A 23,761-nucleotide genomic window follows, 5' to 3' on the forward strand; every position below is an offset into this window, starting at 1 on the left:
GCCTCCATCTCTCCTGAAGTGTCCCCGCCTCCATCTCACCTGAAGTGTCCCCGCCTCCATCTCACCTGAAGTGTCCCCGCCTCCATCTCAGCTGAAGTGTCCCCGCCTCCATCTCACCTGAAGTGTCCCCGCCTCCATCTCAGCCTGAAGTGTCCCCGCCTCCATCTCACCTGAAGTGTCCCCGCCTCCATCTCACCTGAAGTGTCCCCGCCTCCATCTCACCTGAAGTGTCCCCGCCTCCATCTCACCTGAAGTGTCCCCGCCTCCATCTCACCTGAAGTGTCCCCGCCTCCATCTCACCTGAAGTGTCCCCACCTCCATCTCACCTGAAGTGTCCCCGCCTCCATCTCAGCCTGAAGTGTCCCCGCCTCCATCTCACCTGAAGTGTCCCCGCCTCCATCTCACCTGAAGTGTCCCCGCCCGCCTCCATCTCAGCCTGAAGTGTCCCCGCCTCCATCTCACCTGAAGTGTCCCCGCCCGCCTCCATCTCACCTGAAGTGTCCCCGCCTCCATCTCACCTGAAGTGTCCCCGCCTCCATCTCACCTGAAGTGTCCCCGCCCGCCTCCATCTCAGCCTGAAGTGTCCCCGCCTCCATCTCACCTGAAGTGTCCCCGCCTCCATCTCAGCCTGAAGTGTCCCCGCCTCCATCTCACCTGAAGTGTCCCCGCCTCCATCTCACCCTGAAGTGTCCCCGCCTCCATCTCAGCCTGAAGTGTCCCCGCCTCCATCTCACCTGAAGTGTCCCCGCCTCCATCTCAGCCTGAAGTGTCCCCGCCTCCATCTCAGCCTGAAGTGTCCCCGCCTCCATCTCACCCTGAAGTGTCCCCGCCTCCATCTCACCCTGAAGTGTCCCCGCCTCCATCTCAGCCTGAAGTGTCCCCGCCTCCATCTCTCCTGAAGTGTCCCCGCCTCCATCTCACCCTGAAGTGTCCCCGCCTCCATCTCAGCCTGAAGTGTCCCCGCCTCCATCTCACCTGAAGTGTCCCCGCCTCCATCTCACCTGAAGTGTCCCCGCCTCCATCTCAGCCTGAAGTGTCCCCGCCTCCATCTCTCCTGAAGTGTCCCCGCCTCCATCTCACCTGAAGTGTCCCCGCCTCCATCTCACCTGAAGTGTCCCCGCCTCCATCTCAGCTGAAGTGTCCCCGCCTCCATCTCACCTGAAGTGTCCCCGCCTCCATCTCAGCCTGAAGTGTCCCCGCCTCCATCTCACCTGAAGTGTCCCCGCCTCCATCTCACCTGAAGTGTCCCCGCCTCCATCTCACCTGAAGTGTCCCCGCCTCCATCTCACCTGAAGTGTCCCCGCCTCCATCTCACCTGAAGTGTCCCCGCCTCCATCTCACCTGAAGTGTCCCCGCCTCCATCTCACCTGAAGTGTCCCCGCCTCCATCTCACCTGAAGTGTCCCCGCCTCCATCTCACCTGAAGTGTCCCCGCCTCCATCTCAGCCTGAAGTGTCCCCGCCTCCATCTCACCTGAAGTGTCCCCGCCTCCATCTCACCTGAAGTGTCCCCGCCCGCCTCCATCTCAGCCTGAAGTGTCCCCGCCTCCATCTCACCTGAATTTCCCCGCCCGCCTCCATCTCACCTGAAGTGTCCCCGCCTCCATCTCACCTGAAGTGTCCCCGCCTCCATCTCACCTGAAGTGTCCCCGCCCGCCTCCATCTCAGCCTGAAGTGTCCCCGCCTCCATCTCACCTGAAGTGTCCCCGCCTCCATCTCAGCCTGAAGTGTCCCCGCCTCCATCTCACCTGAAGTGTCCCCGCCTCCATCTCACCCTGAAGTGTCCCCGCCTCCATCTCAGCCTGAAGTGTCCCCGCCTCCATCTCACCTGAAGTGTCCCCGCCTCCATCTCAGCCTGAAGTGTCCCCGCCTCCATCTCAGCCTGAAGTGTCCCCGCCTCCATCTCACCCTGAAGTGTCCCCGCCTCCATCTCACCCTGAAGTGTCCCCGCCTCCATCTCAGCCTGAAGTGTCCCCGCCTCCATCTCTCCTGAAGTGTCCCCGCCTCCATCTCACCCTGAAGTGTCCCCGCCTCCATCTCAGCCTGAAGTGTCCCCGCCTCCATCTCACCTGAAGTGTCCCCGCCTCCATCTCACCTGAAGTGTCCCCGCCTCCATCTCACCTGAAGTGTCCCCGCCCGCCTCCATCTCAGCCTGAAGTGTCCCCGCCTCCATCTCACCTGAAGTGTCCCCGCCTCCATCTCAGCCTGAAGTGTCCCCGCCTCCATCTCACCTGAAGTGTCCCCGCCTCCATCTCACCCTGAAGTGTCCCCGCCTCCATCTCACCTGAAGTGTCCCCGCCTCCATCTCAGCCTGAAGTGTCCCCGCCTCCATCTCAGCCTGAAGTGTCCCCGCCTCCATCTCACCCTGAAGTGTCCCCGCCTCCATCTCACCCTGAAGTGTCCCCGCCTCCATCTCAGCCTGAAGTGTCCCCGCCTCCATCTCTCCTGAAGTGTCCCCGCCTCCATCTCACCCTGAAGTGTCCCCGCCTCCATCTCAGCCTGAAGTGTCCCCGCCTCCATCTCACCTGAAGTGTCCCCGCCTCCATCTCACCTGAAGTGTCCCCGCCTCCATCTCAGCCTGAAGTGTCCCCGCCTCCATCTCTCCTGAAGTGTCCCCGCCTCCATCTCACCTGAAGTGTCCCCGCCTCCATCTCACCTGAAGTGTCCCCGCCTCCATCTCAGCTGAAGTGTCCCCGCCTCCATCTCACCTGAAGTGTCCCCGCCTCCATCTCAGCCTGAAGTGTCCCCGCCTCCATCTCACCTGAAGTGTCCCCGCCTCCATCTCACCTGAAGTGTCCCCGCCTCCATCTCAGCCTGAAGTGTCCCCGCCTCCATCTCACCTGAAGTGTCCCCGCCTCCATCTCAGCCTGAAGTGTCCCCGCCTCCATCTCACCTGAAGTGTCCCCGCCTCCATCTCACCTGAAGTGTCCCCGCCTCCATCTCAGCTGAAGTGTCCCCGCCTCCATCTCACCTGAAGTGTCCCCGCCTCCATCTCAGCCTGAAGTGTCCCCGCCTCCATCTCACCTGAAGTGTCCCCGCCTCCATCTCACCTGAAGTGTCCCCGCCTCCATCTCACCTGAAGTGTCCCCGCCTCCATCTCAGCCTGAAGTGTCCCCGCCTCCATCTCACCTGAAGTGTCCCCGCCTCCATCTCAGCCTGAAGTGTCCCCGCCTCCATCTCACCTGAAGTGTCCCCGCCTCCATCTCACCTGAAGTGTCCCCGCCTCCATCTCACCTGAAGTGTCCCCGCCTCCATCTCACCTGAAGTGTCCCCGCCTCCATCTCAGATGCTGTAACTCCTCCATCATGTTTGAAATATGTTGCTCCGCCTCCGCCATGCATGCTCCGCCTCCTCCTCGACTTGTCTGGAGTGGAGAGTCGGGACAGATCTCAATCATTTTGGAAGCTGCAAAAAGATGTGTGAACGTGGACGGACTGGACATCCTGAAACTGGGACAAAATCACATTTGGACTCAAGTTGAAAATGGACAAGAAGAAGAAGAAGAAGAAGAAGAAGAAGAAGAAGAAGAAGAAGAAGAAGAAGAAGAAGAAGAAGAAGAAGAAGAAGAAGAAGAAGAAGAAGAAGAAGAAGAAGAAGAAGAAGAAGAAGAAGAAGAAGAAGAAGAAGAAGAAGAAGAAGAAGAAGAAGAAGAAGAAGAAGAAGAAGAGTCAAATACCATCAAACAGACATTGTTCAAACACATTTACAGTTTCAAATGACAGAAATAGTGCAATGAACGTTCAGCTGTGATGTTCCCGCCTCCATCACCATGGGAACGACGAGAAGAACGGCCCCTGCGCCGCCGCTCCGCTCCAGCAGAGGGCGCCGCTCCAGCAGAGGGCGCCGCTCCTCGCGTCACTTCCGCTGCTGTTTGTGGGGGAAAGTTCACAACCAGAACCAGTGTGTCACCAGCAGAACCAGAACCAGAACCAGAACCAGAACGTTCAGTCATGCTGCAGAACACAGGGTGAGTTTGGATTAGAATCTGCACGTTTCACACTGAACCTGACATGAACTGTGCAGAACCAGGACAGAACCCGGTTTTAAACGGCTCGTTCACAGACGAGCAAAGGTCGCACTCTTGAGTCAAACACAGCCGCAGATCCGACATCGTGAAAACGCGAATTAAAGTGTCTCAGCCGAATGAAAGACGAGGCTCTGGAGCGGGTCTGGAGCAGGTCTGGACCCGGCTCTGGAGCAGGTCTGGACCCGGCTCTGGACCCGGCTCTGGAGCAGGTCTGGACCCGGCTCTGGAGCAGGTCTGGACCCGGCTCTGGACCCGGCTCTGGAGCAGGTCTGGAGCCGGCTCTGGAGCAGGTCTGGACCCGGCTCTGGACCCGGCTCTGGACCCGGCTCTGGAGCAGGTCTGGACCCGGCTCTGGACCCGGCTCTGGAGCAGGTCTGGAGCCGGCTCTGGAGCAGGTCTGGACCCGGCTCTGGACCCGGCTCTGGACCCGGCTCTGGAGCAGGTCTGGACCCGGCTCTGGAGCAGGTCTGGACCCGGCTCTGGACCCGGCTCTGGAGCAGGTCTGGAGCCGGCTCTGGAGCAGGTCTGGACCCGGCTCTGGACCCGGCTCTGGACCCGGCTCTGGAGCAGGTCTGGACCCGGCTCTGGAGCAGGTCTGGACCCGGCTCTGGACCCGGCTCTGGAGCAGGTCTGGAGCCGGCTCTGGAGCAGGTCTGGACCCGGCTCTGGACCCGGCTCTGGACCCGGCTCTGGAGCAGGTCTGGACCCGGCTCTGGACCCGGCTCTGGACCCGGCTCTGGAGCAGGTCTGGACCCGGCTCTGGAGCAGGTCTGTAGCCGGCTCTGGTGTGTGAAGTGGGGCGAAGGTGACGCTGGATTTGTTGATGTCAGTGACTTTTCTCACCTTTAATTATGAATTATTAAATATGTTTTTCATTCTGTCATTTTCTCCGCTCGTGTGACTGGAGCCTGTCCCACTGACTTTGGGCTTTAGGCAGGTTCACCCTGGACAGGGGCACCTGTCGCAGAGACATAAATTACATTTGTTTAACAACGTATAGTTCACATGTGAGGACGACACCGCCCTCATGTGTCCGGTGGAGCGGGTGGTGGAGCGGGTGGTGGAGCGGGTGGTGGAGCGGGTGGTGGAGCGGGTGGTGTCCCGGTGGAGCGGGTGGTGTCCCGGTGGAGCGGGTGGTGTCCCGGGTGGTGGAGCGGGTGGTGGAGCGGGTGGTGTCCCGGGTGGTGGAGCGGGTGGTGTCCCGGGTGGTGGAGCGGGTGGTGTCCCGGGTGGTGGAGCGGGTGGTGTCCCGGGTGGTGGAGCGGGTGGTGTCCCGGGTGGTGGAGCGGGTGGTGTCCCGGGTGGTGGAGCGGGTGGTGGAGCGGGTGGTGGAGCGGGAGGTGTCCCGGTGGAGCGGGTGGTGGAGCGGGTGGTGTCCCGGGTGGTGTCCCGGGTGGTGTCCCGGTGGAGCGGGTGGTGTCCCGGTGGAGCGGGTGGTGTCCCGGGTGGTGGAGCGGGTGGTGGAGCGGGTGGTGTCCCGGGTGGTGGAGCGGGTGGTGTCCCGGGTGGTGGAGCGGGTGGTGTCCCGGGTGGTGGAGCGGGTGGTGTCCCGGGTGGTGGAGCGGGTGGTGTCCCGGGTGGTGGAGCGGGTGGTGGAGCGGGTGGTGGAGCGGGAGGTGTCCCGGTGGAGCGGGTGGTGGAGCGGGTGGTGTCCCGGGTGGTGTCCCGGGTGGTGTCCCGGTGGAGCGGGTGGTGGAGCGGGTGGTGGAGCAGGTGGTGTCCCGGGTGGTGTCCGGGTGGTGTCCCGGTGGAGCGGGTGGTGGAGCGGGTGGTGTCCCGGTGGTGTCCCGGTGGAGCGGGTGGTGGAGCGGGTGGTGGAGCGGGTGGTGTCCCGGGTGGTGGAGCGGGTGGTGTCCCTGGTGGTGTCCCGGTGGAGCGGGTGGTGGAGCGGGTGGTGGAGCGGGTGGTGTCCCGGTGGAGCGGGTGGTGTCATAACCTGGAGTTGAATGTCCAGAACACAGTGGACATTGGGACGTCCTGATCTGGTTGTTTTGGCCCTGATCATGAGTCATGTGACTGAGGATCTGATACGGACTTTATAATATATATATATATATATATATATATATATATATATATATATATATATATATATATATATATATATATATATATATATATATATATATATATATATATATATATATATATATATATATATATATATATATATATATATACGTGTGTGTCACGTGTGTGTCAAATCAAATCAAATCAAATCAATTTATTTTTGTAAGGCCCAAAATCACAACAACAGTTGCCTCTGAGGGCCACAGGGAGAAATGAATCAACAATGTCTGTGGTGGCGAGGGACGATGTCCCAGGTCCTCTGTCCTTAGACTCTCCTTCTCGGCCAGGAAAAACTACAAAAAAAACCTCTTTGGGAAAAAAGCGTAGAAACCTGGAGGAGTTCCAGTGAAGGAGAGATCCCACTCTCACAGACGGACACGAGGAGACTGGAGCTGGAGCCACTCTTCAGGCAGACGAGGGACCGTCTGAGTCGAGCTGGACCCACGACTGTGTCATGTGTGTCGTGTGTCACGTGTGTCACGTGTGTCACGTGTGTGTCATGTGTGTCGTGTGTCGTGTGTGTCATGTGTGTCGTGTGTCACGTGTGTGTCATGTGTGTCACGTGTGTGTGTCACGTGTGTGTGTCACGTGTGTGTGTCACGTGTGTGTGTCACGTGTGTGTCGCGGAAACTATTCTATAACAAATGACAGAGAAAATGAGGCAAAATATAACCAAGTTGTCTTGTTCAAAAGTGGTTCTTTATTTTAGCCGTGCACAGCCAAAAAAGCTCTCCCTGACATTTGCCGTTCTGTCCCTCCTGATCTGACCAGAGCAAACATTGAGTTCAGCTTATTAAGGCACAACAGGTGCCACATGTGCACAAAACCAGTCTAAACATATTGCAGAGACACACACTCAATGTTCTACCTCATGTGAGACATCCTTGGATCCGCAGCTGTCAGTCTGTTTACCCAGGGACGTCTGCAGCTGTCATAAGAAGTGTGACCCAGATGTTACACATATGTGACCTAAGTTCTGTGGCATCAGGCAAAGACATTACATTTTTACACCACAACGTGTGTGTGTCACGTGTGTGTGTCGTGTGTCACGTGTGTGTCACGTGTGTGTCACGTGTGTGTGTCACGTGTGTGTGTCACGTGTGTGTGTCACGTGTGTCACGTGTGTCACGTGTGTGTGTCACGTGTGTGTGTCACGTGTGTGTGTCACGTGTGTGTGTCACGTGTGTTTGTCACGTGTGTGTGTCACGTGTGTCACGTGTGTGTGTCACGTGTGTGTGTCGTGTGTCACGTGTGTGTGTCGAGTGTGTCACGTGTGTGTGTCACGTGTGTCACGTGTGTGTGTCACGTGTGTGTGTCACGTGTGTCACGTGTGTGTGTCGTGTGTCACGTGTGTCACGTGTGTCACGTGTGTGTGTCACGTGTGTCACGTGTGTGTGTCGTGTGTCACATGTGTGTCGTGTGTTGCAGGAAGCTGGCAGGCGTCACCCTCTTCATCACGGGTGCCAGCAGAGGCATTGGAAAAGCCATCGCTCTGAAGGCGGCAAGAGATGGAGCCAACGTCGTCATAGCAGCCAAGACCGCCGAGCCACACCCCAAACTGCCTGGGACCATCTACAGCACGGCTCAGGAGGGTGAGACATCAGGCAGACATCAGGCAAATGGGACAGACATCAGGCAAATGGGACAGACATCAGGCAAATGGGACAGACATCAGGCAAATGGGACAGACATCAGGCAAATGGGACAGACATCGGGACAGACATCAGACAAATGGGTGGAGTTTAATCTTGTGATTGGAGGGGCGGGGCTTAACCTGTTACCACCCACCTGTCCGCTGGAGGTATTTTCTACATCTCAAATATTCTCTTACGTCATCACTTTTATTTCCGTGGTCAATACCATAAGTTATACATCATTTTAAAGCTTATTTTCTCAACAAAACGAATATGTCATTGATTTACATTGAATAATTTGCCCCAAGAAGCAATTGCCAATAGTTTGTGAGAAAGTCTCAACTTTTACAAACGCATGTCCTGTTTGCTGTTTATAATGGACGAAACGGCTTTAATTCTGTTCATCCTTGTGCTCAGTCTGTCCGTAAGGAACCATTGAACAACAATATACACTTGTATTTTTACTGACGTTTTCCCATTTCCAGATATTGTCAAGTAAACAAACTTTTCTTCGTTTCTCGCCGGACGAGAATGCGCTTGTCCGGCGCATTTCTCCGTCCATAACAAATGACCTGTTTGACCAATAAGATAATGTTGGATATCCTTCTTTTCTTCAGACTGTTTCCTACAGAATGAGACCATCCACACATTTTTCTGTCCACGGGTTTGTTTGCTTCAGCCTCCGCAAAAAAAAATGCGCCGCTTGCGACGCACATGTTTCCTCTGTTTACATCTAAATAGCGCCGCATGCTAGCGACGTAGCAGACTTTGAATGACATATTATTCTAGCCAATAAGAATAGCTTTAGAAAGAGAGGCGGGACAAAGGGCTTATTGACACAGAATCTTCTGTATTCTCGTGCGTAAGGCTCCGGGAAGGCTGTAAAGAGCCAGATTTCTCGGCAGGATTTTGCGCATAACGTTTTCTGATTTTATTAGCCTTTTGGACGTGCATTTTGTTAGATATATGTATTATTATACCAATACAAAAATAAAATAAAAATATTATAATTTTTTTTTTTTTTTTAACCTCTATATGGGAAATTCATGGGTAAACTCATATTTACACATTTTCACATTTTTTTTTAGCAGTTATAATAGGTATTAGTGGCCTACAAAACATCAAAATGTATGTTTTATGATCATAGAGGAGCTAAAACTGTAATAAAACAGTTTGGCACAGTTATATTTGGATCACTTGAATATACTTTTTGATACAAAAAGGTCAACAGCACCAAAATGCTTCTGTTCCTAGAGATGTGAAACTTTGCACAGTTGTTGTCAACAAGATAAACATCATGTGCAGTGAACAGCATAAACACAATGAAGTATGTCCTGCTCAGGACCATTACAAATTGACAATATTCAGGCGAGACTAAAAAAGGATGTTTTGTTTATGTTTGGGCCTCTGTAGTGTAAGTTCTGAAGCCCTGACAGTGTGACATGTGCACATCTGCAGAAACTAGAAGGCCTAAGCTTTCCCATGATGCATCACACTCACATGTGGAACGTAAGATCCTCTTTTAATAAGCAATGACATGTGGGTCTGACCAGTGTGCACAGGGCGAAAATAGGTGGATGGTAACAACTTAATGCTGTGTTGTGATTGGCAGTGGAGGGGCGGGGCTTAATGCTGTGTTGTGATTGGCAGTGGAGGGGCGGGGCTTAATGCTGTGTTGTGATTGGCAGTGGAGGGGCGGGGCTTAATGCTGTGTTGTGATTGGCAGTGGAGGCGGCGGGAGGAAAAGCTCTGCCGTGTGTGGTCGACATCAGAGACGAGCAACAGATCGGAGACGCCGTGAAGAAAGCTGTGGAAACATTTGGAGGTCAGGACCAGGACCAGGACCAGGACCAGGACCAGGACCAGGACCAGGACCAGGACCAGGACCAGGACCAGGACCAGGACCAGGACCAGGACCAGGACCAGGACCAGGACCAGGACCAGGACCAGGACCAGGACCAGGACCAGGACGACCTCATGACCGAGCTTGTCTGTGATTGGATGACCTCATGACCGAGCTTGTCTGTGATTGGATGACCTCATGACCGAGCTTGTCTGTGATTGGATGACCTCATGACCGAGCTTGTCTGTGATTGGCTGCAGGGATCGACATCCTGGTGAATAACGCCAGTGCCATAAGTTTAACTGGAACTTTAGAGACGCCAATGAAGAAAGTGGATCTGATGCTCGGGATCAACCTGCGAGGGACATATCTGACGTAAGTACTACTACTGCAAGTACTACTGCATGTACTACTGCATATACTACTGCATGTACTACTGCATGTACTAGTGCATATACTACTGCATGTACTACTGCATGTACTAGTGCATGTACTACTGCATGTACTACTGCATGTACTACTACTGCAAGTACTACTGCATGTACTACTACTGCAAGTACTACTACTGCATGTACTACTGCATGTACTACTGCATGTACTACTACTGCAAGTACTACTGCATGTAGTACTACTGCATGTAGTACTACTGCATGTAGTACTACTGCATGTACTACTGCATGTACTACTGCATGTACTACTGCAAGTACTACTACTGCAAGTACTACTACTGCAAGATGTACTACTGCATGTACTACTGCATGTACTACTGCATGTACTACTGCATGTACTACTACTGCAAGTACTACTGCATGTACTACTACTGCAAGTACTACTACTGCAAGTACTACTACTGCAAGTACTACTGCAAGTACTACTGCATGTACTACTGCATGTACTACTGCATGTACTACTGCAAGTACTACTGCATGTACTACTACTGCATGTACTACTACTGCATGTACTACTACTGCATGTACTACTACTGCAAGTACTACTACTGCAAGTACTACTGCATGTACTACTGCATGTACTACTGCATGTACTACTGCATGTACTACTACGCAAGTACTACTACTGCAAGTACTACTGCATGTACTACTACTGCAAGTACTACTACTGCAAGTACTACTACTGCATGTACTACTGCATGTACTACTGCATGTACTACTACTGCAAGTACTACTGCATGTACTACTACTGCAAGTACTACTACTGCAAGTACTACTACTGCATGTACTACTGCATGTACTACTGCATGTACTACTACGCAAGTACTACTACTGCAAGTACTACTACTACTGCAAGTACTACTACTACTGCAAGTACTACTGCTGCAAGTACTACTACTACAGCAAGTACTACTACTACTGCAAGTACTACTACTACTGCAAGTACTACTACTACTGCAAGTACTACTACTGCAAGTACTACTGCTGCAAGTACTACTGCTGCAAGTACTACTACTACAGCAAGTACTACTACTACTGCAAGTACTACTACTACTGCAAGTACTACTACTGGGTCATGAGGTCTTCATAAACTGGTGGTTCTGGTCTTTCAGGTCAAAGCTGGTCCTTCCTCACTTGTTGAAGTCTCGGTTTGTTCCTCACATCCTGAACTTGTCTCCACCTCTGAACCTGAACCCAATGTGGTTTAAGAACCACACAGGTGAGTGAGTCCCAGAGCGCCCCCTGTACTTACAGCTTCATCCTGCAGGCAAAACTACAAAACCCTTTTGGAGTAAGTAGAAACCTGGAGGAGACGCACAGAGGAGAGCTCCTCCTCCACAGACCGTTCTTCCAGGCAGATGAAGAGCCTCTGGATCTACAGGTCCATGTAGTGAGGTCACACGCTCTGCTGCCATCTTCAGGACAAAAGCCACATGTTCTCTGTGGGCAGTGCCAACTGAAAGTCTCAAAACAAAGGATTCTTTCTTTTCTATAACATCCCCAAAGACCACGTTTGTCCAGAAATGTATTACTGTGGTCAGGGACTGAGGTTGAGCGTTTGTTTCAGGTAGTTAGCAGTTTGCTAATGCTAATTAGGCCCGAGCGCCACAAGCTGGCGAGAGGCCTACTAATCTCGTAAGGCCGTGCGAAGCACGGCTGCGAAAGTGAAACGAAAGTGATACGAAATCGAGCGCGAAGCGCTCGCCCACTTCCAAACACTCACTAACGCACTCCTTCACTCACGCACGCCCCGTGCAGACTAATTAGTAGTAGGAAAATGGAACATTACCGTTGTAAACGGGCGAAGCCCGTGCAAAAGTGCGCACTAAACGAGCACTTAACATTGAGATGACGACCGCTTCGCGGTCGTCATCCCCATATAAAGCACTCATTTGCGCTAAGTACCTCACGAATACGTTCCCCATCTCTTGCATGTTCCGTGCATAATATGCACGGAACATGCAAGAGATGGGGATGCAAAAATGCAAAGATTGAACATTACTGTATAGAGGGCCAAAAACACAAAGTGGGCGGAGCCCACTCAAAATTAACGAAAGTACCCTTCAGTGACCAGGGACCCACACCATGAGGTGAAAATGTATAGTTTATGATATTTGAAAAATGGGAAACATTGTTTTTGCATCGGAATATTATTAGGCCCGAGCCCCAGCAGGGCGGAGGGCCTATTGCTCCCGCAACGCTGCCGAAGGCAGCGTTGCAACTGTCTGCGCCCGCATGTTTGGTACCCCGTCGCCCCTGGCAAGTACAGTGAACTAGCCCATGCCGAAGGCATGGATCATGCATACTTACTCCTGCTATGACAGAAATAGTCAACAATGAGTGAATGGGCGTAGCCCATTCACTCATTGTTGACAACAGCAGCGCGAAGCGCTGCATTCCTCCAAAAACCCTCCTGGCATCGTCCCGTACGCAAGAGTCCATGCCGCAGGCATGGGCCATGCTTGTATCTGCTCAAATCAATGGATGTCTATGGGGAGTGGGCGGGGCATCCCGACGGAATAGGGAGTGACGAGCGCGTAAGCGCTCGTAATGATGATTCCACCCCATGGCGGCATTTCTAATTTGCCATCCTGATCATAAAAGTATGAGAGCCAAAGTCATATTTTGTACGGCGTAACCGTAGCGATGACAGAAACATCCCATGTTATCCTTATGGGAAAATCGCAGAATCGCTCAAATGACCACATTTTTACGCTTCACACTTTAACAAACTCCTCCTAGGGCGATTGCCCGATCAAGCTCATATTTGGGGAAATCATCTACACAAACGGGGCATCAAAAGTTATCCATCTTTTGATTCTAAGTGCTACGGTCTCTGTGCGGCGGAGCAGCAAATATATGTCACAAATGGGAAAACGCCAAATCTCTGAAATGTTCACATTTACGCTTCACACTTTAACAAACTCCTCCGTGGGCAATAGCTCGATCAAGCTTTACTTTGGGAAATATCATCTACACAAGCGGGGCATCAAAAGTTATCCATATTTATATTCTAAGTGCTACGGTCTCTGTGCGGCGGAGCAGCAAATTTGACTGACACTTGTGTTCATTTGCACTGGATTGGCCATGTCCAATGTGTCGCCGTCTGTCAAGTTCTTTTTTAATTCAACACACAATAAGGGCGCCATCTTATCAGGTCGAAAGCGCAGAGTCTGAAGGCCGGCGGCCCGCGAGGGCCGTTGTATGCCGCTTGCAGCTTTAATTCTTCTTTCTTCTTTCTTTCTTCTCGGGACCAACCCCCCTATTTTTCACCCAGTGAACATTGACGAAAAGTCACAAAAATTAGCACACCTCTAAAAATCGTGCCTCTCTACATTCTGGCTATTTCCCTTTTTTGTAAAATTAAAAAAATTGGTGCGTTAGCGCCCCCAAATGTACCAAAAATGCATTGAGAGATGGGAAATGACCCAAAAAAAATCTGATGGTAGAATCATGAAATTTGGCGCAGAGGTAGATGGTGACAAGAGAAGTAAAAAATATTATTACGGCAACGCCGTCCGCCCAACCAAATGTCGGCCATATTGCTTCAAAAATGGCTAAACATGACTTTGGAGTTTTTCCAAACTTTTACGAACTCCTCCCAGGGCGTTGGCCCTAAAAAGCTGAAATTTGGTGAAAATGCTACTGAGGAGTGGGACATCAAAAGTTATCCAAATTACATTGATACCTCTCACGGTCTCTGTGCGGCGAAGCCGCAAACTGTAGCAAGAATTTCAGAAATCTCCCAAATTTAACATTTCTGCCGTTTGCGCAGATAAAGTCCGAATTGCGTCAAATTAGAATCAGTTGTTAAACTCTTTGCCCTAAACCTACTTGAAGTGAAATAAATTAATTTGGCGCCACAGCGCCCCCTACAGATTTTATATGGAGGTTAAATATTTAGTTTTGCGAAATTATATGAAATTTGACACAAAACTCAATTTTGGCCCCATCAAAAAAAGTCAATGACCCATGTCATAATTGTTATGGCGTTGCCGTAGCGATGACCAAAACCTCCCATGTTATTCCAATGGGGAAATCGCCAGAACATGTTTACACTTTATACTTCCACCAACTCCTCCCCCTCAGGGCGTTGACTCCTCCCCCTCAGGGCATTAGCCCTATTAACCTGAAATCTGGTGAGACTCATCTTCAGGACCATCAAAAGTTATCCACATTTTTATTCAAAGAGTCACGGTGTCTGTGCGGCAAAGCCGCACATTTTGCCAAGAATTCAAAATAAAATAGCTTTTTGATGTAAAACAAAGGGGAGAAGATGTGTCAGCGTCACAGATTCAGCAGTAGGCGTAATAAAAGGACAATTGGGGCGCGTTAGCGCCCCCTCCTCTTGCGGCGGCGTGGCGAGGGCCGATCATTGCCGCTTGCGGCTATATTTTACAGATTAATATTATTACATGTTTACTTATTACATATTTCCAGTTTCCACAGTGTTTACTTCCTGTTTCCTCTGTGTTTACTTCCTGTTTCCTCTGTGTGGTGCAGCGTACACGATGGCCAAGTACGGCATGTCCATGTGTGTCCTGGGGATGGCTGAAGAGTTCAGAGGTCAGATTGCGGTCAACGCACTGTGGCCCCGAACAGGTGAGTCCTGACCCGGTCCCTGTGGTCCTGACCCGGTCCCTGTGGTCCTGACCCAATCTCTGTGGTCCTGACCCGGTCCCTGTGGTCCTGACCCGGTCCCTGTGGTCCTGACCCAGTCCCTGTGGTCCTGACCCGGTCCCTGTGGTCCTGACCCGGTCCTGACCTGGTCCTGACCCGGTCTCTGTGGTCCCTCAGCGGTCCAGACGGCAGCCATGTCCATGCTGGGCGGTGAGGACGTGGGGAGACAGTGCAGGACGGTGGACATCATGGCCGACGCTGCTTACGCCATTCTCACCAAAAACACTGACTTCACCGGAAACTTCCTCATCGACGAAGATCTGCTGAAGAAAGAAGGAGTCAAGGACTTTGACCAGTACGCTGTCCTGCCAGGTACTCCTGACCCCTCCCACACTCCTGACCCCTCCCACACTCCTGACCCCTCCCACACTCCTGACTCCTGACCCCTCCCACACTCTTGACCCCTCGCACACTCCTGACCCCTCCCACACTCCTGACCCATCCCACACTCCTGACTCCTGACCCCTCCCACACACTCCTGACCCCTCCCACACACTCCTGACCCTTCCCACACACTCCTGACCCCTCCCACACACTCCTGACCCCTCCCACACTCCTGACCCCTCCCACTCACTCCTGACCCCTCCCACACTCCTGACCCCTCCCACTCACTCCTGACCCCTCCCCCTCCCACTCACTCCTGACCCCTCCCACTCACTCCTGACCCCTCCCATGCTCCTGACCCCTCCCTCGCTCCTGACCCCTCCCACGCTCCTGACCCCTCCCTCGCTCCTGACCCCTCCCACGCTCCTGACCCCTCCCTCGCTCCTGACCCCTCCCACGCTCCTGACCCCTCCCACGCTCCTGACCCCTCCCACCCACGCTCCTGACCCCTCCCACTCACTCCTGACCCCTCCCACTCACTCCTGACTCCTCCCACACTCCTGACCCCTCCCACGCTCCTGACCCCTCCCACCCACGCTCCTGACCCGTCCCACTCACTCCTGACCCCTCCCACTCTCCTGACCCCTCCCACTCACTCCTGACCCCTCCCACACTCCTGACTCCTCCCACACTCTTGACCCCTCCCCCTCACTCCTGACCCCTCCCCCTCACTCCTGACCCCTCCCTCACTCCTGACCCCTCCCTCACTCCTGACCCCTCCCTCACTCCTGACCCCTCCCACACTCCTGACCCCTCCCACACTCCTGACTCCTCCCACTCTTGACCCCTCCCCCTCACTCCTGACCCCTCCCCCTCACTCCTGACCCCTCCCTCACTCCTGACCCCTCCCTCACTCCTGACCCCTCCCTCACTCCTGACTCCTCCCACACTCTTGACCCCTCCCCCTCACTCCTGACCCCTCCCCCTCACTCCTGACCCCTCCCTCACTCCTGACCCCTCCCACTCACTCCTGACTCCTCCCACACTCCTGACCCCTCCCACGCTCCTGACCCCTCCCACCCACGCTCCTGACCCGTCCCACTCACTCCTGACCCCTCCCACTCTCCTGACCCCTCCCACTCACTCCTGACCCCTCCCACACTCCTGACTCCTCCCACACTCTTGACCCCTCCCCCTCACTCCTGACCCCTCCCCCTCACTCCTGACCCCTCCCTCACTCCTGACCCCTCCCTCACTCCTGACCCCTCCCTCACTCCTGACCCCTCCCTCACTCCTGACCCCTCCCACACTCCTGACCCCTCCCACACATTCTGCCAGCTCTACAACATGGCGTGAGCCTTAAATGGTGCAGAACCTGACCTCTGACCTCTTTGATCTGATTGGTTGCAGGACATCCTCTTCTTCCTGACTTCTTTCTGGATGAAACTCCAGAGTCACTCGTCCAGAAAATGGAAGAACATGGTGAGAACTACAAGCCCCTCCCTCTGGACTGCAAGCCCCTCCCTCTGGACTGCAAGCCCCTCCCTCTGGACTGCAAACCCCTCCCTCTGGACTGCAAACCCCTCCCTCTGGACTGCAAACCCCTCCCTCTGGACTGCAAGCCCCTCCCTCTGGACTGCAAGCCCCTCCCTCTGGACTGCAAGCCCCTCCCTCTGGACTACAAGCCCCTCCCTCTGGACTACAAACCCCTCCCTCTGGACTACAAACCCCTCCCTCTGGACTACAAACCCCTCCCTCTGGACTGCAAACCCCTCCCTCTGGACTGCAAGCCCCTCCCTCTGGACTGCAAGCCCCTCCCTCTGGACTGCAAGCCCCTCCCTCTGGACTACATCTCCCAGAGTCTGTTTAAGATAAGATAAGCCTTTATTTGTCCACACATGGGGAAATTTGGGTGTTGCAACACAAGTAGAAACAGAAGAAAGGAACAGAAAACACTCTTAGAAACAAAAGTCCCATGTACTAAAGGACATATTCTACTTGGAGTCACTCGGGGTCACTCAAGTGTGTGTTTTTGTTTCAGGAGCCACACCTGCCTTTAAACCCGCCTCTAAGGCCCCGCCCACTGGCTCTGGACCAATCGAAAGCACCTTCGACATGATCAGAGCCTCAATCAGTGAAGACGTGGTCAAATCCACTCAAGGACTTTATCGCTTCGACCTCACAGGTGAGGACAGGACCGGGTGAGGACAGGACCGGGTGAGGACAGGACCGGGTGAGGACAGGACCGGGTGAGGACAGGACCGGGTGAGGACAGGACCGGGTGAGGACAGGACCGGGTGAGGACAGGACCGGGTGAGGACAGGGTCTTACTCTGGTGTCTGGTCTCTCTGGTCTCACTGGTCTCACTGGTCTCACTGGTCTCACTGGTCTCACTGGTCTCACTGGTCTCACTGGTCTCATGTCTCATGTCTCCAGGTGAAGACAGTGGCGTGTGGTTCCTGGACCTGAAGTCTGGATCTGGCGCGGCCGGAGCAGGAGAGCCGGCGAGTAAAGCTGACGTCGTCATGACGATGGACTCGGCCGACTTCAGCAAAATGTTCTCAGGTCAGACTTTACTGTGGCTCGTGTGACGCGGCTCGTGTGACGCGGCTCGTGTGACGCGGCTCGTGTGGCTCGTGTGACGCGGCTCATGTGGCTCGTGTGACGCGGCTCGTGTGGCTCGTGTGACGCGGCTCGTGTGGCTCGTGTGACTCGTGTGACGCGGCTCGTGTGGCTCGTGTGACGCGGCTCGTGTGGCTCGTGTGACACGGCTCGTGTGGCTCGTGTGACGCGGCTCGTGTGGCTCGTGCGACGCGGCTCGTGTGAAGCGGCTCGTGTGGCTCGTGTGACGCGGCTCGTGTGACGCGGCTCGTGTGACGCGGCTCGTGTGACGCGGCTCGTGTGGCTCGTGTGACGCGGCTCTTGTGGCTCGTGTGACGCGGCTCGTGTGGCTCGTGTGACGCGGCTCTTGTGGCTCGTGTGACGCGGCTCGTGTGACTCGGCTCGTGTGACTCGTGTGACGCGGCTCGTGTGGCTCGTGTGACGCGGCTCGTGTGGCTCGTGTGACGCGGCTCGTGTGGCTCGTGTGACTCATGTGGCGCGGCTCGTGTGACTCGGCTCGTGTGACTCGTGTGGCGCGGCTCGTGTGGCTCGTGTGACGCGGCTCGTGTGGCTCGTGTGACGCGGCTCGTGTGGCGCGGCTCGTGTGACTCGTGTGACGCGGCTCGTGTGGCGTGGCTCGTGTGGCTCGTGTGACGCGGCTCGTGTGGCGCGGCTCGTGTGACTCGTGTGACGCGGCTCGTGTGGCGTGGCTCGTGTGGCTCGTGTGACGCGGCTCGTGTGGCGCGGCTCGTGCGGCTCGTGTGACTCGGCTCGTGTGACTCGTGTGACGCGGCTCGTGTGGCTCGTGTGACGCGGCTCGTGTGGCTCGTGTGACGCGGCTCGTGTGGCTCGTGTGACGCGGCTCGTGTGGCTCGTGTGACGCGGCTCGTGTGACGCGGCTCGTGTGACGCGGCTCGTGTGACGCGGCTCGTGTGGCGTGGCTCGTGTGGCTCGTGTGACGCGGCTCGTGTGACTCGGCTCGTGCGACTCGTGTGACGCGGCTCGTGTGGCTCGTGTGACGCGGCTCGTGTGGCTCGTGTGACGCGGCTCGTGTGGCTCGTGTGACGCGGCTCTTGTGGCTCGTGTGACGCGGCTCGTGTGGCGCGGCTCGTGTGACGCGGCTCGTGTGGCTCACGCGGCTCGTGTGGCTCGTGTGACGCGGCTCGTGTGGCTCACGCGGCTCGTGTGGCTCGTGTGACGCGGCTCGTGTGGCTCACGCGGCTCGTGTGGCTCGTGTGACGCGGCTCGTGTGACGCGGCTCGTGTGGCTCGTGTGACGCGGCTCTTGTGGCTCGTGTGACGCGGCTCGTGTGGCGCGGCTCGTGTGACTCGTGTGACTCGGCTCGTGTGGCTCGTGTGACGCGGCTCGTGTGGCTCGTGTGACGCGGCTCGTGTGGCTCGTGTGACTCGGCTCGTGTGGCTCGTGTGACGCGGCTCGTGTGACGCGGCTCGTGTGACGCGGCTCGTGTGACTCGGCTCGTGTGGCTCGTGTGACGCGGCTCGTGTGACGCGGCTCGTGTGGCGCGGCTCGTGTGACGCGGCTCGTGTGGCTCGTGTGACTCGTGTGACGCGGCTCGTGTGGCGCGGCTCGTGTGACGCGGCTCGTGTGGCTCGTGTGACTCGTGTGACTCGGCTCGTGTGGCGCGGCTCGTGTGGCTCGTGTGACTCGGCTCGTGTGACTCGTGTGACGCGGCTCGTGTGGCTCGTGTGACTCGTGTGGCGCGGCTCGTGTGACTCGTGTGACGCGGCTCGTGTGGCGCGGCTCGTGTGGCGCGGCTCGTGTGGCTCGTGTGACTCGGCTCGTGTGACTCGTGTGACGCGGCTCGTGTGGCGCGGCTCGTGTGACTCGTGTGACGCGGCTCGTGTGGTGTGGCTCGTGTGGCTCGTGTGACTCGGCTCGTGTGACTCGTGTGACGCGGCTCGTGTGGCTCGTGTGACGCGGCTCGTGTGACGCGGCTCGTGTGGCTCGTGTGACGCGGCTCGTGTGGTGTGGCTCGTGTGGCTCGTGTGACTCGTGTGACGCGGCTCGTGTGGCGCGGCTCGTGTGACGCGGCTCGTGTGGCTCGTGTGACTCGTGTGACGCGGCTCGTGTGGCGCGGCTCGTGTGACGCGGCTCGTGTGGCTCGTGTGACTCGGCTCGTGTGACTCGTGTGACGCGGCTCGTGTGGCTCGTGTGACTCGTGTGACGCGGCTCGTGTGGCGCGGCTCGTGTGACTCGTGTGACGCGGCTCGTGTGGTGTGGCTCGTGTGGCTCGTGTGACGCGGCTCGTGTGACTCGTGTGACGCGGCTCGTGTGGCTCGTGTGACGCGGCTCGTGTGACGCGGCTCGTGTGGCTCGTGTGACGCGGCTCGTGTGGCGCGGCTCGTGTGGCGCGGCTCGTGTGGCGCGGCTCGTGTGACTCGGCTCGTGTGACTCGTGTGACGCGGCTCGTGTGGCTCGTGTGACGCGGCTCGTGTGGCTCGTGTGACGCGGCTCGTGTGGCTCGTGTGACGCGGCTCGTGTGGCTCGTGTGACGCGGCTCGTGTGGCTCGTGTGACGCGGCTCGTGTGGCTCGTGTGACGCGGCTCGTGTGGCTCGTGTGACGCGGCTCGTGTGACTTGTGTGGCGCGGCTCGTGTGGCTCGTGTGACTCGGCTCGTGTGGCTCGTGTGACGCGGCTCGTGTGACGCGGCTCGTGTGACGCGGCTCGTGTGACGCGGCTCGTGTGACTCGGCTCGTGTGACTCGTGTGACGCGGCTCGTGTGACTCGGCTCGTGTGACTCGTGTGGCGCGGCTCGTGTGGCTCGTGTGACTCGGCTCGTGTGGCTCGTGTGACGCGGCTCGTGTGGCTCGTGTGACGCGGCTCGTGTGACGCGGCTCGTGTGACGCGGCTCGTGTGGCGCGGCTCGTGTGACTCGTGTGGCGCGGCTCGTGTGGCTCGTGTGACTCGGATCGTGTGGCTCGTGTGACGCGGCTCGTGTGGCTCGTGTGACGCGGCTCGTGTGACGCGGCTCGTGTGACTCGGCTCGTGTGGCTCGTGTGACGCGGCTCGTGTGACGCGGCTCGTGTGGCGCGGCTCGTGTGACGCGACTCGTGTGACTCGTGTGGCGCGGCTCGTGTGACTCGGCTCGTGTGACTCGTGTGACGCGGCTCGTGTGACTCGGTTCGTGTGGCTCGTGTGACGCGGCTCGTGTGACGCGGCTCGTGTGACGCGGCTCGTGTGGCTCGTGTGACTCGTGTGGCGCGGCTCGTGTGGCTCGTGTGACTCGTGTGGCGCGGCTCGTGTGGCGCGGCTCGTGTGACTCGGCTCGTGTGGCTCGTGTGACGCGGCTCGTGTGACGCGGCTCGTGTGGCTCGTGTGACTCGTGTGACTCGGCTCGTGTGGCTCGTGTGACGCGGCTCGTGTGACGCGGCTCGTGTGACGCGGCTCGTGTGACGCGGCTCGTGTGGCTCGTGTGACTCGTGTGGCGCGGCTCGTGTGGCTCGTGTGACTCGTGTGGCGCGGCTCGTGTGGCTCGTGTGACGCGGCTCGTGTGACGCGGCTCGTGTGGCTCGTGTGACTCGTGTGACTCGGCTCGTGTGGCTCGTGTGACGCGGCTCGTGTGACGCGGCTCGTGTGGCTCGTGTGACTCGTGTGACGCGGCTCGTGTGACTCGGCTCGTGTGGCTCGTGTGACGCGGCTCGTGTGGCTCGTGTGACTCGTGTGGCGCGGCTCGTGTGGCTCGTGTGACTCGTGTGGCGCGGCTCGTGTGGCGCGGCTCGTGTGACTCGGCTCGTGTGGCTCGTGTGACGCGGCTCGTGTGACGCGGCTCGTGTGGCTCGTGTGACTCGTGTGACTCGTGTGGCGCGGCTCGTGTGGCTCGTGTGACTCGTGTGGCTCGTGTGACTCGTGTGGCGCGGCTCGTGTGGCGCGGCTCGTGTGACGCGGCTCGTGTGACTCGTGTGACGCGGCTCGTGTGGCGCGGCTCGTGTGACGCGGCTCGTGTGGCTCACGCGGCTCGTGTGACTCGTGTGACGCGGCTCGTGTGGCGCGGCTCGTGTGGCTCGTGTGACGCGGCTCGTGTGGCTCGTGTGACGCGGCTCGTGTGGCTCGTGTGACGCGGCTCGTGTGGCTTATGTGTTTCAGGGCGGCTGAAGCCGACTCTGGCGTTCATGTCGGGGAAACTGAAGATTAAAGGAGACATGACGATGGCCATCAAACTGGAGAAGCTCATGAGCCACATGAACAAGGCCAAACTGTGACCACGCCCTCTCACCACAGACCACGCCCTCTCACCACATTAGTCTCAGTAGGAACAGACTAATTTTGTGTGTGGCTCCGCCCCTGGGGTGTGGCTCCGCCCCTGGGGTGTGGCTCCGCCCCTGGGGTGTGGCTCCGCCCCTCTGCATTAACTCCTTTAAGAGGCCTTGACGTGTAAACAATAATAATGCACATTTTGAGCCTTAAATAATTTGAGATGTTTTAATACATTTTCTGTAAAATCAGCTCAAACTCATGAGATTAAAACTATTAATTATGAATGTGACATTCAATGTTTATAGTTTGTTTCTGTCGTTCCATCGGTTTGTTTTACGTTCAGACTCCAGTCTCTGAGGACAGAAGTGTCATTTACTGTAAAATATTTCACATGAAATGTAACAGAATAATACTTTTAATAAACAATTATTTGGTACAGTTTGTTTTTATGTCAATGAAAGAGTTTTATGTTTGAGAATGTGCTCGCTGTAGGAGGCCCTCAGGGCTCAGTCCTGGGGCCTCTCTTATTCTGTTGGTTTTGACTTGCTGTATAAGCAGATACACAACACATACACAACACATACACAGCACATACACAACACATAAAGAAGCCAGACTGACCACACCTCCACTGCACTGACCACACCTCCACTGCACTGACCACACCTCCACTGCACTGACCACACCTCCACTGCACTGACCACACCTCCACTGCACTGACCACACCTCCACTGCACTGACCACACCTCCACTGCACTGGCCACACCTCCACTGCACTGGCCACACCTCCACTGCACTGACCACACCTCCACTGCACTGACCACACCTCCACTGCACTGACCACACCTCCACTGCACTGGATATATATATATATATATATATATATATGGGAGTTTTTATTTATTTATAGGAGATCTTCTACTGAAAGTGTTTTTCAGACTTCCTATAAATGATCTGTTCTTCTGGATCTACCTCTGTATCTACCTGCGTTGCACCAATGAAATTTCCCCATGTGGGACAATAAAGGATTATCTTATCTTATCTTATCTTATTAGACCTCAGCAGACACAGAGTCAAGTGAACACGTGCCACTCCCCCGTGTGGACTGATACAACACACGTGTGTTTGTGTGACAGTGGGCGTGACAGTGGGCGGGACAGTGGGCGGGACATGGTGAGGAGGGAAAGTGAAGAGCCTGGTTGGAGCAGCAGAAGATAGAGTCCTAGTCCTGGTGTGTCCAGTGTCCTTCCTGCTCTTGTGTTTGTCCCAGTCTAAAAGGACAGGAGACACTCCGCGTATAGACCAAAACTTTCCTGGGACAGCTCACTGGGCCTGGGACAGCTCTGGGGACAATTGTGTACCTTGGCACCTTCCCCCGGGTCATGGTCCCTCCAGGTGGTCCAGTACGTCCCTCAGGATCACTGAGGACGCCAAACAGGAAGTGGAACAGCTGGATCCTCCAACACTGCAGCGTGGAAGCTTCGAACAGAGGGACAAAAAGTGCTCCATATCTGGGAGGAGCCTATTGTACATGTTTCAGTGGGAGGAGCCTATTGTACATGTTTCAGTGGGAGGAGCCTATTGTACATGTTTCAGTGGGAGGAGCCTATTGTACATGTTTCAGTGGGAGGAGCCTATTGTACATGTTTCAGTGGGAGGAGCCTATTGTACATGTTTCAGTGGGAGGAGCCTATAGTACATGTTTCAGTGGGAGGAGCCTATAGTACATGTTTCAGTGGGAGGAGCCTATTGTACATGTTTCAGTGGGAGGAGCCTATTGTACATTTTTCAGTGGGAGGAGCCTATTGTACGCTTTTCAGTGGGAGGAGCCTAATGTACGTGTTTCAGTGGGAGGAGCCTATTGTACGTGTTTCAGTGGGAGGAGCCTATTGTACGTGTTTCAGTGGGAGGAGCCTATTG

The 23,761-nt window shown here is 55.7% G+C and overlaps 1 protein-coding gene across 1 annotated transcript; it reads left to right on the forward strand.

Moving 5' to 3' along the window:
- The first annotated feature begins 3,868 nt into the window (after positions 1 to 3,868).
- hsdl2 (hydroxysteroid dehydrogenase like 2) lies at positions 3,869 to 22,277 on the forward strand. The gene is made up of 11 exons (XM_072453379.1): positions 3,869 to 3,965; positions 7,524 to 7,687; positions 9,456 to 9,554; positions 9,833 to 9,947; positions 11,134 to 11,240; positions 14,525 to 14,623; positions 14,819 to 15,013; positions 16,436 to 16,507; positions 17,067 to 17,210; positions 17,462 to 17,590; positions 21,731 to 22,277. The coding sequence occupies exons 1-11, from the start codon at positions 3,949 to 3,951 to the stop codon at positions 21,844 to 21,846; spliced, it is 1,257 nt and encodes a 418-aa protein (XP_072309480.1). The 5' UTR covers positions 3,869 to 3,948; the 3' UTR covers positions 21,847 to 22,277.
- Positions 22,278 to 23,761: the final 1,484 nt, after the last annotated feature.

This window comes from Eucyclogobius newberryi, unplaced genomic scaffold (assembly GCF_026437365.1).
Source record: "Eucyclogobius newberryi isolate DKJ021-1_F unplaced genomic scaffold, fEucNew1.0.hap1 SCAF_2, whole genome shotgun sequence".
Classification (NCBI taxonomy): Eukaryota; Metazoa; Chordata; class Actinopteri; order Gobiiformes; family Gobiidae; genus Eucyclogobius; species Eucyclogobius newberryi.